We start from the raw sequence: 15,087 nt of genomic DNA on the forward strand, positions 1-15,087 counted from the left end.
ATGGACAGGTGTGATCTCTACTCATCCTTCCCCACGGGTAGTAGTCATTGGGGCTGACACCAAGCCTTTTCCTTGGCTTTGTGGCCCCTTTATAGAGGTGTCCCAGTAGCATTGCCAGGCACTTTAGCTTGTCAGTGCAGAAGTTACCTACATCTTTGAAGCTGTAACAAACTTGCTCCAAGTAGCCCAGTCCATTTGTGTTGCACATTATTTGCAGTTAACACATGATGTTTTTTTCCAGCTTAATAAATAAGCCTCTTTACAATTTCAAAGAGTTGCTTGCATGTGTGTATTACAGAAAATGATGTTGGGGAGACTGCACTGGACATTGCCAAGAGACTGAAATATTTCTTATGTGAGGAACTGGTAAGAATTCTACTTTTAATTATATCAGGAAACTTAAGGACTAGTTGAATTATGGTAGGGAAGAAAGCAACACCAGAATTCATTTTTACTCTTAGACATTCGGAACATCATTTTGCAACATTGGCATATTTTGGAACTATACAAATACTTCAAAGGTATCAAACCAATTGTGGCGATATCACGCAATAAAAACTTAAAGGGCAAACTTGTTCCTTTAATGCTTCTAATAATTACAAGTTTTCAAAATCAGCATTCTGACATCCTTGTGGGTCTTGCTCAGTAGTTAAAGCTACAGTCTCAGCACCCTGAGGTTGTGGGTTCAAACCCTATGCTGCTCCTTCTGACCCTGGGCAAGTCACTTAATCCCTCCATTGCTCCAGGTACATTAGATGGATTGGGAGCCCACTGGGACAGACAGGGAAAAATGCTTGAGTACCTGAATAAATTCATGTAAACCATTCTGAGCTCCCTGAACAAATAAATTAAATACATAAATCTCCCTTTTCACACATCCTCGGACAGGAAAACAATATAAGCTAAATTTCAGCAGTACTTGTAATACTGAAAACACTATTTACATCATTAAATCCAAACTGGCATTATCCCAGGACAAGCAGGCAGGTATTCTCACTAGTGGGTGATGTCATCCGACAGAGCCCCGATACGGACGTCTCACAAGCATGTCTTGCTTGAAGAAACTCAGAAGTTTCGAGATGCCCGCACCGCGCATGCGCCAGTGCCTTCCCGCCCGATGCTCCGGGCGTGTCTCCTCAGTTCAGGTAGCTAGCAGAGAAGCCAGGAGTCGGATGACAGCGGCAGCCCCGGGAGACCCTTGAAACAGCACTTCTGTAGTGCGAAACATGTCGGGTCTGACTCCCAAGGTGGCTGAGATAAGTAAATATTTATACTTTTATAAGGTTTAGCATTTGCACTAAAAAGTTTCTGTTTGAAGACAATTAACAATATTTGAAACACAAGGTTTAAAAAAATTGATTAAAAAACGGACAGCCAATGATGAGGCACCACACAGCCTTCCCGCAGTAACAAAACTATTACAGCGGTGGAGTGGTGGGGCTGAGGCGTCCAAAAAATCAAATAGTGAATAGAACGTTTTGATCCAGGTGATATTTTTGGTGAATTGGATCTAAAGTACTGGCAGGTTTTAGCCATGCATGAACAATTTAAGGAGGGTCCTTGTGTAGCATTTTCTAGAGCCAGGAATCCGGCTGATTTTTTTTATTTTTATTTTTTACCAATTCTAATAAAACCAACGTCAGTACTTTAGATGATGGGGAAACATAAACTGTGTGGATCTTGTATGATGTGTAGGAATTTGCTTCATTTATCACCCCAGGACACAACGCACATATACTTTGAAATATTTTTCAACATGTGGGTCTTACTACACGTTCCATTAAAGTGAGATTGCAAGAACATAAAAGTAGAATACATACTTCAAACTTGACAGCTCTCATCATTGTTTGGAACATCAACATGATTTTTTTTTTTTTATTTATCATGGTTTATCATAGAGCAAATACCCAGTTCCTATAGGGAAATAGGATGGTCTGGATTCAACTTTGTGAACAGTGCTGAATTTTTGAACTTAACACTCCATCCAGCAGGTCTTAATGAACATGTGGAATACCATGATCTGCTTCCTTATTGCTGAACTGTTTTAAGTTTTCCTGTTTCTTTTCCAGCTGTTTTATGGTCTGGCACTTTTTATCATTGTTTTTGCCCTATCTTTTAGCATTTAAGCTGGAGTCATTTAAATCTTGATGTCACCATGTCTGTTTAAATTCTAGCGCTGCTGCCTGTCTTTCCAATTCCAGCCTCCTCTGTGCATGATATCACTATTGAGCCATGCAGAAAAAACAGAGCAGCTATTTTCTTTAAAAACCTAACACCAGGTTCCTGAGGAAGGGGCTTTTTGTCCCTGAAACCAAGCCTGGTCGAACCACCATTTCAGTGAACACTTCTAATCATTTTGTTTTTGTTCTGAAGGATTCTAAACCTCTGACTCTAGTGTGGAGAAAGCTTTGATACCAGCGTGCTTCATAAGCTAAGTAAAACTGTTGGCATTCTCACAGTGTAATTTTTTGGGGGTGGCAACTGGCGGGATCGAGTGTTGCATTATTTAATTATTATTTGGATTGATATTAGCACACTGTGTGTACCCTATGATGGTGTGTGGCTGGGAGCTTATGCTCATGTTAGTAAGTCGATCTAGTAAGCTCTAGAGGTTTGGCACTTGTCGCCTGCCCATAAGCTTATCACCTCACACTGAGGGTTCATCTAGTCACAAAAATGTATTATATATTTTTTGAGGTTGTGTTGATTCATGCTGTGATCACGTTATTGCCACTCTCTCTTTGCCTTTGGCTATTGCTGCTCTTTTTTGGATCTAAAGTATTGGCAAACATAAGTTAGGTATAGATTATATTTACCAGTACTTTAAATCCAGACCAAAAATTTAGGGCTCCTTTTACAAAGTCACAGTAGCAATTCCTGTGTAGCAATTGCAGCACATCCCGTTAATTCCTATGGGCTGCAACGCATTTGCCACACCAGTACTTGCTACCATGGCTTTGTAAAAGGGGCCTTTAATGCTGGAATTGGAGTGACACAGTTTCTCCCCTTGGTTCAGGGGTTCTGCCAAAGTTTTACTCACAGGATTTTTAAACTGTGACATACTAATAAAATGGAAAATTTTATAGAGGCTAATTGTACTAAGGAACAAAGCAAAGTGTTGAGATAATGGCGGAGTGCCATGCTTAGCTTCAATAGAAGTTAGAGCTGATTTTTCTTCATTTTCCCTTTCATTTGTATGTATTTCTGATTAAAAAAAGAAAAAGTACTTGTCTTGTAAGATTTGCTGTTACACAAAGTGTTTTTAACATTTTATTTTTTCTGCTTTAGCTGGTTCAAGCTCAAACAAATCAATTTAACATGCGAGTTCATGTGGAATATGAATGGCTGCTGCGCCAGGAAGACATGTATGAGAGCGATGATGACCTGGATGAAAAGGTGTGGCAATGGAATCAGTCCAGTTCTTAATGTTTATTGGTTTGCAAATTGGGCTTTAAAGAAATCTCTTTATATTCCGGCTTCCTTTATTCAATATCCTGTGCATATCTACTGTTTGGTGTTTCCTGCCCCTCTAAGGTACTTTCAGGGCTGTTTCCTTGTGTTTCATGCACATAAGGAGAGGAGAGTTATAGAGAACCTGCATTCCTCTGGCAGGGCCCCACAGGACCGTGCGAAAGCCTCACCCAGTAGACATGAAGAATCATGACAGGGTTCAGGAACCTGGGATCAGCCATTAGGCTTAATTTCGCTGTGCAGCCATGGCCAGAAGTGCAGGGAGATAGGCCAGGGACTTCTGCTAGAGGTTTTCCACTGAGCACCAGCAAGTTAGATCAGTTTTTCTCTACCTCCATCTGCAGGTAGAAGGGGATACAGCCAGATGACAAAGAATAACAGTTTATGAACTTTACCTCCAGAAACTCATCCAAACCTTTTTTTAAAAAAATTTCTTTATTCATTTTATAACTTACATCAAGTGTACAGTAAATATCAAACAATTATAGTACATCACTTGAAAATCTACAATATCATACAACAAGAAGATTTAACCCCACCCCCCCTCCCAAATTCATATACAACTAAAATATACCACATGAAAATAATATCTTATGTCATTCATAAATATATTATTAGTGGAAAACCAAGAATCCCCCTCCCCACCCCAAATCCACATGAGTATTAAAATTGGGAAAAGTGTAAATTATTCATTATAATACTTTAATAATGGTCTCCACACATCCTTAAATTTATTATAGTAACCTTTTTGAACTGCCAACGCTCTTTCCATTTTATACACATGCTGTTTTTACCACATTCTCTGGAAACATGTTACAAAGCTATAGTATCCTATATAATAAAAGCTTACTGGCGCATGCGCTGTTAAAACAGCGTTATCCCTGCCGCTGTGGTGTGTGATCCGTGGCCGTGTTCCATTTTAGAACCCGATGGCAGGGAACATTCTGGCCACTCCCCTCCTCCCGCCCTCACTCACCAACCGGAAGCACAGGCAAGTTCTCTCCCTGCCCACGTCCTCAGCAGGGAACACACCTCCCGCCCTCGCTCACTGCTGCCACTGCCGCTGATCCTCCTCTTCAGAGTAGCCTGTGATCGTGGCCAGCTTTAAAGAACCTCGCAGGCCATTCTCCAAACTCAGTAGCACGTTCCCTCTGACGCACAGGATCACGTCAGAGGGAACATGCTACCGAGTTGGAGAGCGGCCTGCGAGGTTCGCTAAAGCCGGCCACCATGATCGCAGGCTGCTTTGAAGAGGAGCAGGCCAGAAGTCGCCGGGATGGAGGGAGGGTAAGAAGGGGATCAATACAGGGAGCCAAGGGGAGAGGGAAATGGGGCTGCTTTGGGGGGAGGGGTGTGCTGGGGGGAGACAGAAGGGGCCATGGAGAGATAGGGAGAGAGAAAGGGGGCTGCTTTGGTGGGGGGGAGGTGTGCTGGGGACAGACAGCATTGCTCTGGGGGGAAGACAGAAGGGGCCATGGAGAGACAGGGAGAGGGAAAGGGGGCTGCTTTGGGGGGGAAGGTGTGCTGGGGACAGACAGCTTTGCTCGGGGGGGCAGGGGGGTAGACAGAAGGACATAGACAGCAGCCAAGGAGAGAGAGAGATAAAGAAACACAGACAGACACATCTATTCTAGCACCCGTTAATGTAACGGGCTTAAAGACTAGTTACTATATAAGTTCATAGTGTGTTCTCTGGTCTTTGTACAATTTGAATGAGTAAACAGTTGATTCAGGTTTACCCACTGTGCTCCATCCAGGATTTTGTAGACTTCTGTTATATTCCTAGGGATGGTGAATAAGCAGAAAGTAGATGGGATTGGCACTTACCATATCTGTGTGCTTTATAAAATATGAGCAAATGCACCTTTTCTTTCTGTTATATTCATGTACACAATTTCATATGTTGTCTTTATAAAGTAACTATGTACATAAGAATTGCCATCCTGGGACAGACCAAAGGTCCATCAAGCCCAGTCTCCTGTTTCCAACAGTGGGTCCCAAGTAGAGAGTTGTTCAGGGACAGAAATCCTGCCCGTCCCTGTGAGGAATCCCCTCTGTCCCCCCATAAAAGTTATCTGTCCCTATAAAAAGCAGCAATTACTTCTGATAGTTTTGATTTTTTTTTTTTTTAAGTCTTAAGTTTATTTAAATCAACAATAAAATAACAAATAACAGTGAACAGAAATAAGAGATGTTTACATCACCAGAAAGAATTAGAATGGACATTAGGTCATGTGACTGTAGGGTCGACCATTTCTTATTAAAAGAAATAAGAGTTGGATTTTTTTGGCACTATAAAGCTCATGTCTGTAGAGCAAACAAATCTGATTCCACCATCTGGCATAGGTAACTTGTGAGAGGTCCTTCCAAGATCCACAAATGTTTTTTAATGCAGCAATGAGTAAAGAATCAAACAATACAGTGCTTTTGTCTATCTTCTACTATTTCTCTTTCCAGGCATAGGAAACTCCGGTTTCATCCCCACGGAAGTCTCGTGAGCCTGGAGGGATCCCCGCAATACCCATTCCCATGCAGACCTCTAGTCCCAAGTACCTAGCTAGATCCCAAATAGCAAAACAGATTCTATGCTGCTTATCCTTAGAATAAGCAGATTTCCCCAAGCCATCTCAATAATGGCCTATGAACTTCAAAGCAACCATAAGAGAGCTTTATCAACAAAAAAAAAGCTCTCCCAAAAACAATATTTTAATTTTTTTTGTGGACCATTAAATGGTGGATTATGTAAATGTAATATATTTTTTTTATCAATACCTTCACTCAAAAAATTGCTTTCTTCAAATCAGTCCATTTATAGCTCACAAAAAATGTCTTACAATCTTTCTTCGGATTTTGTATGGTTTGTGTTTATAAAGTATAAACCTTTGTCTCTCACTATAAAATTACCCTCAATATTACTAAGACAAATCTTTTCATTATCAGCCCCATTTAGTTTATTATGTGACTATCTGTACTAATGACAGTGTCTGTTTATAGCATGTCAAGCAAATCTCTTTATAGTATAACAGGAGCAGTGTTTTTATATCAATTTACAGCTGGGTCCTGTTAAAAAGGAGAGACCTTTCCGCCCATATAGCTTCTATCAGTCTCCTTGCATGCCATCTCCAGAAAGGGGGATACTCACAGGATTCATAAAGCGGTCTAGTCACCTGTCCCAGGACCAGCGATATGATATCTATGGTCCTCAGTCCCGCAGCCTGGATGCCTCACTGTCTCCCATCTTGTCTCCACACACGCCACCTCTGCTGCCACGAAATATTATCAGAGGTAAAAAGATAAACAAATTCTTGGTTGCTTCATGTCTGGTTCTTTACTGTTCACAGAGGGGGAAGTTCTATGAAGGGTGGCAAGATATAGCATGCTAAACACCAACTCCATAATGATATCTGGGCCCCCAGGTTCCATTATAGAATACTAGCGCAAGTTGGCATTTAGGCCATGCCAGTAGCAGGCACAAATGCATGTGTGAAAAGGTGGTGCTTTAATGCATAAAGTGTGGGACCCATTCATGCCCCCTTACAATTCCACTGAACCCACTTACACATCTAATGTAGCAATCACCCACATAAGTAGTACTATTCTGTAAATTTTGCATGCAACTGGTACCTAACTTTAGGTCCTGTTTTAAAATGAGGGGGAACATGTTTCCTCTCTAGTGTGCTTGCCCACATCTTCTTAGGCATCAGTTCTTTCTTTGACAATTGTTTTTGTATGTATATAGAAGCTAGAGAATGACACGGGGAAAAAATTTGTCACCGCCCCGTCCCTGCGACCACCATCCCTGTCACCGCCCCGTCCCCGCAATCACTGTGTCTGCCCCATCCCCACAACTACTGTCCACTCCCTCCTTCCTAATGTGAGGAAACATACACGATCACGGATCGCGTGGTCCAGAAGCCCCCTCCCGCCCGATCGCCGCGTCCTGCCTTCTCCCTCCCTCCCCCTCACCTTAGGTGCCTGCCGAGTCTGACTTTAATTCTTCTCCCAGCCACACGCTTTCGATAAGCCACGCGCATGGCTGCTTGAGCTGTTGAATCTTCTCCTCTGACCCAACTTCCTGTTTCCGGTTGTGTCAGAGGAGATTCAACAATTCAAGCAGCTGCGCACGCGCGACTTATTGAAAGCGTGCTGGCTGGGAGAAGAATTAAACTTGGATTCGGCAAGCACCTAAGGTGAGGTGGAGATGGCAGGACATGGGATGCGGCGATCGGGTGGGGATGCTGGACCGTGCTGGCTTCACTGCGGAGACGAGACCATTCACCACTCCATGGGGTGGTGAATGGCCTTGTCCCCATCCCCGCAGCGACCACTAATTTTCTCTTCCCGTTTCAGGAACCACCATGTCATTCTCTAATAGAAGCTCTAATATCTATCTTTCTATTTTGTTATTTCAGCTCCCAGTATACCTCCACCTCCTCCTCCTGGAAACCCATCACCTTCCACATCTGATGCAGCAGTAAAGAAGGCTCTAATGCTGACTCACAAACGAGCTTCATCGGAACCCCCTGCGGTGGTACCACATAGTCCCCTTAGCAAAGCACATTCGCCTTTTGGTAAATCTGATAAGAGAGAAGGGTTGTCATTAGAAAACCTCAGAAATCAGTTCCGTCCAATAGGTTTATATGTGGTTTTGCACTCAGGATGGAATGAAAGAATTAATAAGTGATCTAAGATCAAGTGTTTGGCAAATAAGATTTAGGGGACAACTTAAAAAAAAACCCATGAATGTATAAATTGTTTCAAGAAAAAATACACAAGCATAAATTTGGAAATGGGAAAATAGATGTGGACGTTCAAGTTTTAGAAAGCCTCATGTCATGGGAGTGTTTGGTATGCAGAAATACCTTTAAAACTTACATTTCTTAATATCAGACTTAGGGGTTCTTTTTCTAAGCTGTGGTAAGGACTATCGCACATTTACCGCAACTTAAAATGACACTACTATCATTTTGTGATCTGTGTGCATGTTTTATTTTATTACAGAAGAGACATGTCAGCACTAATCACATTGCCAGGCAATAACTGATTAGCATAGGATTAGTGGGTGAGCCCTTTCCACCTACAAAATAGGTGTTAGTAACTGCTCATGTGCTAATTTTTGTTAAAGGTCATATGCTAATGGAAACATTAGCATATGGCCATTTTTTTCAGCATCTGGATTTGAGTAGTAATGGACCGATTTGAGATGACTGAATGTTATACTGAGTAGAAAAGTAATGATGAGCAATGATTATTATATTTTTTGTTTTTATTTCTGTATTTTTAATTTTGTCTGTGTTGCTTGTTATCTGCTTAGAATTGGTAGATAAGGAATACAAATAAATATTATTATTATTATTATTATGATATTCAGTACCATCCAGGCACCAGAACCAAAGCTCTAGATCCCTGGAAGTTATCTGGGTACAGCTGATATTTAATACTGTACCTCAATAGCCTACATATTTAGGACTGCTTTTTCTGTGGTTCAACATGTCTGGTTAGCTAGGCGGGAAAAGGCATCTAATAACATCGGTGCACACACAACTCCTGGACCACACCGGCAATAACCAGAGTTGCTGCAGTAGTCAGAGCAGATATTCAACCGCACTGTCTGGTTAAGTGCTGCTGTGAATTTTAGCTCCTTGTCTGGTAAGAGTGATATTGACCCCTTAGAGCCAGGAGTTCTCAGGACAAACCGAGCCAGACAGGATTTCTGGATACCCACAATGCAATCAATTTGCATTCAATTGATCTAATGCATATTCAATGTGGATAGACTAAAAATCTGACTGGGTTGAAAACCCTTGCCTTAGAATATTATTTATTTGGATTTAGCTCACAATAGTAGCTTAAGATGAGTTATATTCAGACATGTCCCTGCCCCAGAGAGCTTACAGTCTAATTTTAACATGAAGCAGTGGCAGGTTGAGTGACCCACCCAAGAACAATACATTTGCTATAAAAATGTATCTTGTTTCCTGCAAGGCTCAGCTCTTGACACCTGTTCTAACCCGTGCATGCCTTATTCTTCTCTTAGATTATGGATCAAGCTCGCCTTCAAAGTTCCTGTATACCGAAATTTCACAGAGGAGGCCAAGGTAAGCATGATCTCTACAACCTGCTGATCTGGGGTACTGATCAAAAGCTCCTACAGAAGGGGTTAGGGATGACTCAAGGGTTTGACAGGCCTGGAGTGCCTTTCTTCTCTAGGTCATATCTGGCTTAAAGCTGTTTAATGACTTACATAGAAGTATAATAATTCATTTATTTAACAGTTTCTATACCATACAATCACCAAGATCTATGTGGTTCAGAGAATTTAATGTCCATAATCAATATACACAATACAACAAGCAGACAAAAAGTCAAAATAGTCATATTATCCATCACCAAGTCAGAGTTCAGCTTTCAAGTACAATGTGCTTCAAAAGCTTGTCAGAACAATAAAGTCTTAAGTTTCTTCTTAAACAAGCTTGCGCTCTGTATATCTCTCAATATCTAGGAAATGTGTTCCAGAGCTGCAAAGTTTTAATACAAACAATTGAGTCACAATAATATTTTAAAATGCTTTCTTTTTAAAGATGCCTAGAATTGATTTATCACATATTATTTTATTAGTACCTGACCACTTGGATCCCTTGTTGATACGCTGTGTATATAGATTTTGTGCCTCGGTGACTATGTCCTTAAAAAGGGGCCATGCTTGCTCTAGCGTTTTTGCAGTGCTTATCCTTAATCATCTTCTTCACCATAAGTCTCATCCCTTTTCGGAAGTTCAGTGCCGTGGACGTCGTTCATACCCAAGTCTCGCTCTTCTGTCGTGCACTTAAGTTCTTCACCCCCTAAACTGTATTGTTCCCTTGGGTTTTTGCAGCCCAAATGCAAGACCTTGCATTTCTTAGCATTAAATTTTAGCTGCCAAATTTCAGACTATTCATTCAAGCTTCGCCAGGTCTTTCTTCATGTTATTCACACCATCCTGGGTGTCTACTCTATTGCAGATTTTGTTATCATCTGCAACAGCCCTGTAGCAATATCGTTTATAAAAATGTTAAAAAGAACAGAACCTTGAGGCACACCACTGGTAACATCCCTTTCCTCAGAGCGATGTAGCAACTCACTAATTCTTGGTAGATGTATGTGGCTGCTTCCTGGGTTATTTTGGAGTGGCAGAATTATTCTAAGGCAAAAAAAAAAGAAAGCCAGCTGCTAGGCCCCTTCACTTACCTCGCGATCTAAGAGAATGAACACGCCATGCACTACGTGCCTTATAATAATGCTGATATTTTATTTCTACAGGATTATACTATTAGCAAGTGAACAGCATATGAAGTAATTATAAAGAAGTTCTCAGCATATAATCAAATTAGCACACAGGAGAGAAATTTACAACATGACAGAGTGCCGGCATCTATCAACATAGAAAATGTCTCTGAACCAAAGCTGCATTAGAAACAAACATAGCAAGCTGCCATATTTCCCTCTGGCTATTAAGATATGGTATGCAACTGAATATTCTGAACAGTGTTCTTCACTGATCATTACCCTCTGCTGCCTTCCACTCAACCAGTTCTTGACCTAGCCCGTCACTTTGGGACCCATCCCAAGGGCTAGTTTATTAAAAAAATTTTATACCGCTCAATCAGTCTTCTGTATTAGACGTCTGGGTGGAACACTGTCAAAGGCTTTGCTAAAATCTAAATACACCACATCTAGTGCACTCCCTCTATCCAATTCTCTGGTCACCCAGTCAAAGAAATTGATCAGATTTGTCTGACAAGACCTACCTCTAGTGAATCCATGTTGCCTCAGGTCCTGTAATTCACAGGATTCCAGAAACTTCACCATTCTCTGTTTTAAAAGCGTTTCCATTAATTTGCTTACCACAGAAGTCAGACTTACTGGCCTGTAATTCCCTACTTCTTCCCTTTTGTGGAGAGGGTCCACATCCGCCCTTCTCCAGTCCTCCGGTATCACTCCCAGCTCTAGAGACTCATTGAAAAGGTCAATCAGCAGAGCCACCAGAACTTCCCTAAGTTCCTTCAGCACCCTTGGATGTATACCATCCGGCCCCATTGCTTTGTCTACTTTTATTTTAGCTAGCTTTTCACAAACACTACCTTCCCTAGCAACAGCAGCAGATGAATCCAGAGACCAATGGGATAGCTCACATCTACCAGCAGGTGGAGATAGAGAAACTGATTAACAGGTGTACTTATTGGCTGGCACTCCTCCTGTCTCATCAGTATGCTCTATCTCCCAGCAGGGGAAAGTCGCTATTCCAATTGCTCCTGGATTCTGATGATGGCTGGAAATTCCATTTCTCCTGTTGAGATTTTCTCTTCAGTGAGCTTACAATTGATTCTATTTCTCCTGTTGAGATTCTTTCTCTTCAGTGAGACAGGGGTGTCCGGCTGAGCGGTGCTGGCTTTAGAGGTTACACTTGGGCCCCCCCTTGTCCCTGCCTCACCCTCCCTCCTCTGATAGAGGGTTTATCTGGGTCTCTAGTTTTCTTCTTTCCCTGAAAAAAAAAAAAAGATAGAGACTGCAGTTGCTATCCACGATTGGGTACTCTTAGTAGTACTCACCCTGTTCCTACCAGAGTCTTACAGCCTTGTAAGCTGGGTTGTGAGTATGCCTTTTGTTACTTTGCAATTGCAAGTTATATTGTGTTGGTTGTTGGTGGTGTTTGGTGCTTCGGGGAACAGTCGCGTGGTTAGCCAGTTGTTTGCTCTTTTCTCAACCGCTAAGCTTTGGTGAGCGGTTCGTTTTTGGCAGCTTATTTTCTTGTTGTGGCATAGGTGAGTGGACTGAGCCCCCGCGTTGTAGTTTGGGCTCGGTTGGAGGAGCTGCTGCCTTCCCGCGCACGGGAGACGCTTGGGGGTTTCCTGTGTGGGCGGGGGGGGTGTCCTCGCATTTGCAGCGTGGTACGCTGAGGCTGCCCGTCGTTTGGCAGGGGCCGCGGCTGAGGTCGGGGTAATATAGAGTAGAGAGCCCGTGCCTCTTCCGTGGGCTGTTGGATCGCAAGAGTGCTCCGACGCTGGCAGACGCGATGGGGCGTTCTTCTGGTCTGTTTCGGCGGTTTTCTTTCTCTCTGCGCCTTTCTCGGTCTCCCTGTTGTTACCTCCCAGTTCCATGAGGCCGGCGAAACCAGCATTGGTGTTTTTGCTGGCTCGGCGGAGCATGTCTCAACATGGCTTAAGTTTCCCGCTTGCCACGGCGGTGTTTGAGTCTCCGGCTAAGAGCCGCGGTCTTTTCTGAGTAAAAGACTAGCGCTCCTGCTCTGGGGGGAGGATGCCGCGGCGTTCAGTAGTTTCTCTGATATCCGGCTTCTATTGGCTCAGCCGTTGCTTCTCGGCCTTTCAGGTCGAGTGTGACGGCAGAAGCTTACAGTTTATCCTGTGTTCATATTGGGGCCCAGGGTGGGGGAATCTCCCGAGTTGATTGAATGGCTGTGCTTCGGTGATCTCCTATGGGATTTTTTTGCAGCCCCATTTGCATGCGGTTTGGCGCTATTCTTCTCCCCCCAGTTTTGGCTTCCCTCCGTACTGGGTCAGTCGCAGGAGAGGTCCCAGATTTTTCACTTTTGGGACTCTCTGCATCTCTCTCGAGGTCTCCCATGGGTGACACTATGTATGTTCAGCGATTTTCTTACTTTTGATACCTTTGAGGCTGCACTGACGGTGTCTGGTGGCGCTATTGAACTGCTTCCTGACCTTTGAAGCAGTTTTTGGGACATAGGGGCTATTTCCGATTTCCTTCGGGCATAACTATCTTTTTCTGTGTTCCTAGGCCCATCGTTTGTCTTCCCTGGGCCACCTTGAACTGCATACCCTCTGTCAGCTCTTTTGGCTCTCCCAGGGTCAGGGACCTGTCATATGGGCAAGTCACAACGCGTTTGCCTGATTCCTGTTGATTTGCTGTGGTTTTCCTAAGGGCAGTAGATACAGTATTTTGATTGCATCTCGTTCGTCTTCCCTTTATGGCCCATACGTCTTTTTCGCTCCCGTGGCAAAGGTAGAAATAATTATTTTATTTTCAATTTAGTGATCAAAATGTGTCCATTTTGAGAAATTATTTATACCTGCTGTCTATATTTTGCACTATTGCCCTCTTTTACTAAACTGCAATAGTGGTTTTTAGCGCAGGGAGCTGCGCTGAATGCCCCACACAGCTCCTGATGCTCATAGAGTTCATATGAGCGTCGGTAGGAGCACGGGGCATTCAGCGCAGCTCCCTGAGTTAAAAACCGCTATCGTGGTTTAGTAGAAAGGGGGGGGGGGAGTATATTTGTCTATTTTTGTATAGTTGTTACTGAGGTGACATTGCATATTTTAAAGTCATCTGCCTTGACATTTTCTCTGTACAGTGTGCTTTTTTATTTTTATTGTTGGTAGATCATTTTGACGTGGTCATTTTAAAATTAGCTCGCAAGCCCCAAAAGTGTGGGTACCCCTGCTCTCCATTGATGTCCCAACACTAAAAAACTGTTTCTATCAGTTGACATGCTGCTAATGCACCTTGCATTCATGCCCTCAGTTGTAACTCATTTCACAATAGCTCCGACTCAGCTTACTCTTCATCAGGCGACTGTGCTTTTATTAGTCATAACTTTTATCAGATGAAATTTAATTATTTGCTGCTTACTTATATTTACTTGTGTATTTATTTTCAAAATATGTAACAAATATAACTTATCTTTTGTTCTTTGTCTCAACTATCAATTGTCAAGGGACCAGCAGTGAGAACAAAAGTGGTTATATTTCTTATATATTTTGAAAAATAATCACATTCCCCCTCCTTTACTAACGCATAGTATGGGTTTTTAGTACTGGCAACTACTCTGACACTCAAAGGAATTCTATGAGTGTCGGAGCAGTTACCGCTCCAAGCTACGCGTTAGTAAAGGAGGGGGATTATAAGTATGAACTAATGACATTTTGGGCCCCTTTTATTAAACTGCACTAGAGGTTTTTAGTGTCAGAGCACTTACCTCGCCTGCTCACGCTGAAAACCTCTAGCACTGCTTGATAAAAGAGGAGTGTTTATGAATATGGGTTTCCTGTGAATCAATGTCACACCCTCTACGTAATGATTTGTCTGTGATTTCATTTCTCAGCATTGGTTCTCCCAAGCTCAGCAGCCTACATGAAGTGCCTGAAATACCACCAAAGGGTAAGATTTGTAAGTAAACACGATATCTTCCTGCTCTTTCCTTTGCTTAATAATAGGTCTTTGGCTCTGTACCACAGAATCATATGATCAGTTGCAGTGTAATGTGTAGTGGGAAAATGGACGCACTGACCAGGAAAATCACCTTGGTACATAGGAAAGGCCATTTTCAGCAGCCGCCAGCAGTTTGCAAGGCCTGAGCTTTCAAGCTGTGCTAAGGGGAGTGTTTAACCCTCAAAAGCCAGGGCAGGATTAACCCTTTGGTGGTCTCTAGACAAGCAAGCACATTTGGTTCCCAAAGGATGAATGTGTTTTGAAGCTCTCATAAATGCTTTTGCCTGTAGAGGAAAACTGGGGAAAAGACACAAAGTAGAGACAGCTCAGCATGCCATTTAATGAAAAAACATCCCATTAAAAACACAGCAATAATTTTGCAATATTTGA

At 42.6% G+C, this 15,087-nt stretch overlaps 1 protein-coding gene across 2 annotated transcripts in view; it reads left to right on the top strand.

Annotated features, from left to right (window-relative positions):
* The window catches only part of LOC117345437 (arf-GAP with SH3 domain, ANK repeat and PH domain-containing protein 1-like), a 158,943-nt gene that overhangs the window by 126,319 nt on the left and 17,537 nt on the right, over nt 1–15,087 (top strand). Inside the window, exons 20-25 of one of the 2 annotated variants that reach the window (XM_033914052.1) lie at nt 299–366; nt 3,289–3,396; nt 6,525–6,756; nt 7,884–8,042; nt 9,509–9,569; nt 14,591–14,655. In XM_033914052.1, coding sequence (XP_033769943.1) covers nt 299–366; nt 3,289–3,396; nt 6,525–6,756; nt 7,884–8,042; nt 9,509–9,569; nt 14,591–14,655 — 693 coding nt within the window. The remainder of the gene's footprint in view (nt 1–298; nt 367–3,288; nt 3,397–6,524; nt 6,757–7,883; nt 8,043–9,508; nt 9,570–14,590; nt 14,656–15,087) is intronic. The other variant, XM_033914053.1, reaches the window with a different exon arrangement.

This window comes from Geotrypetes seraphini, chromosome 11, assembly GCF_902459505.1.
Source record: "Geotrypetes seraphini chromosome 11, aGeoSer1.1, whole genome shotgun sequence".
NCBI classification, from domain to species: Eukaryota; Metazoa; Chordata; class Amphibia; order Gymnophiona; family Dermophiidae; genus Geotrypetes; species Geotrypetes seraphini.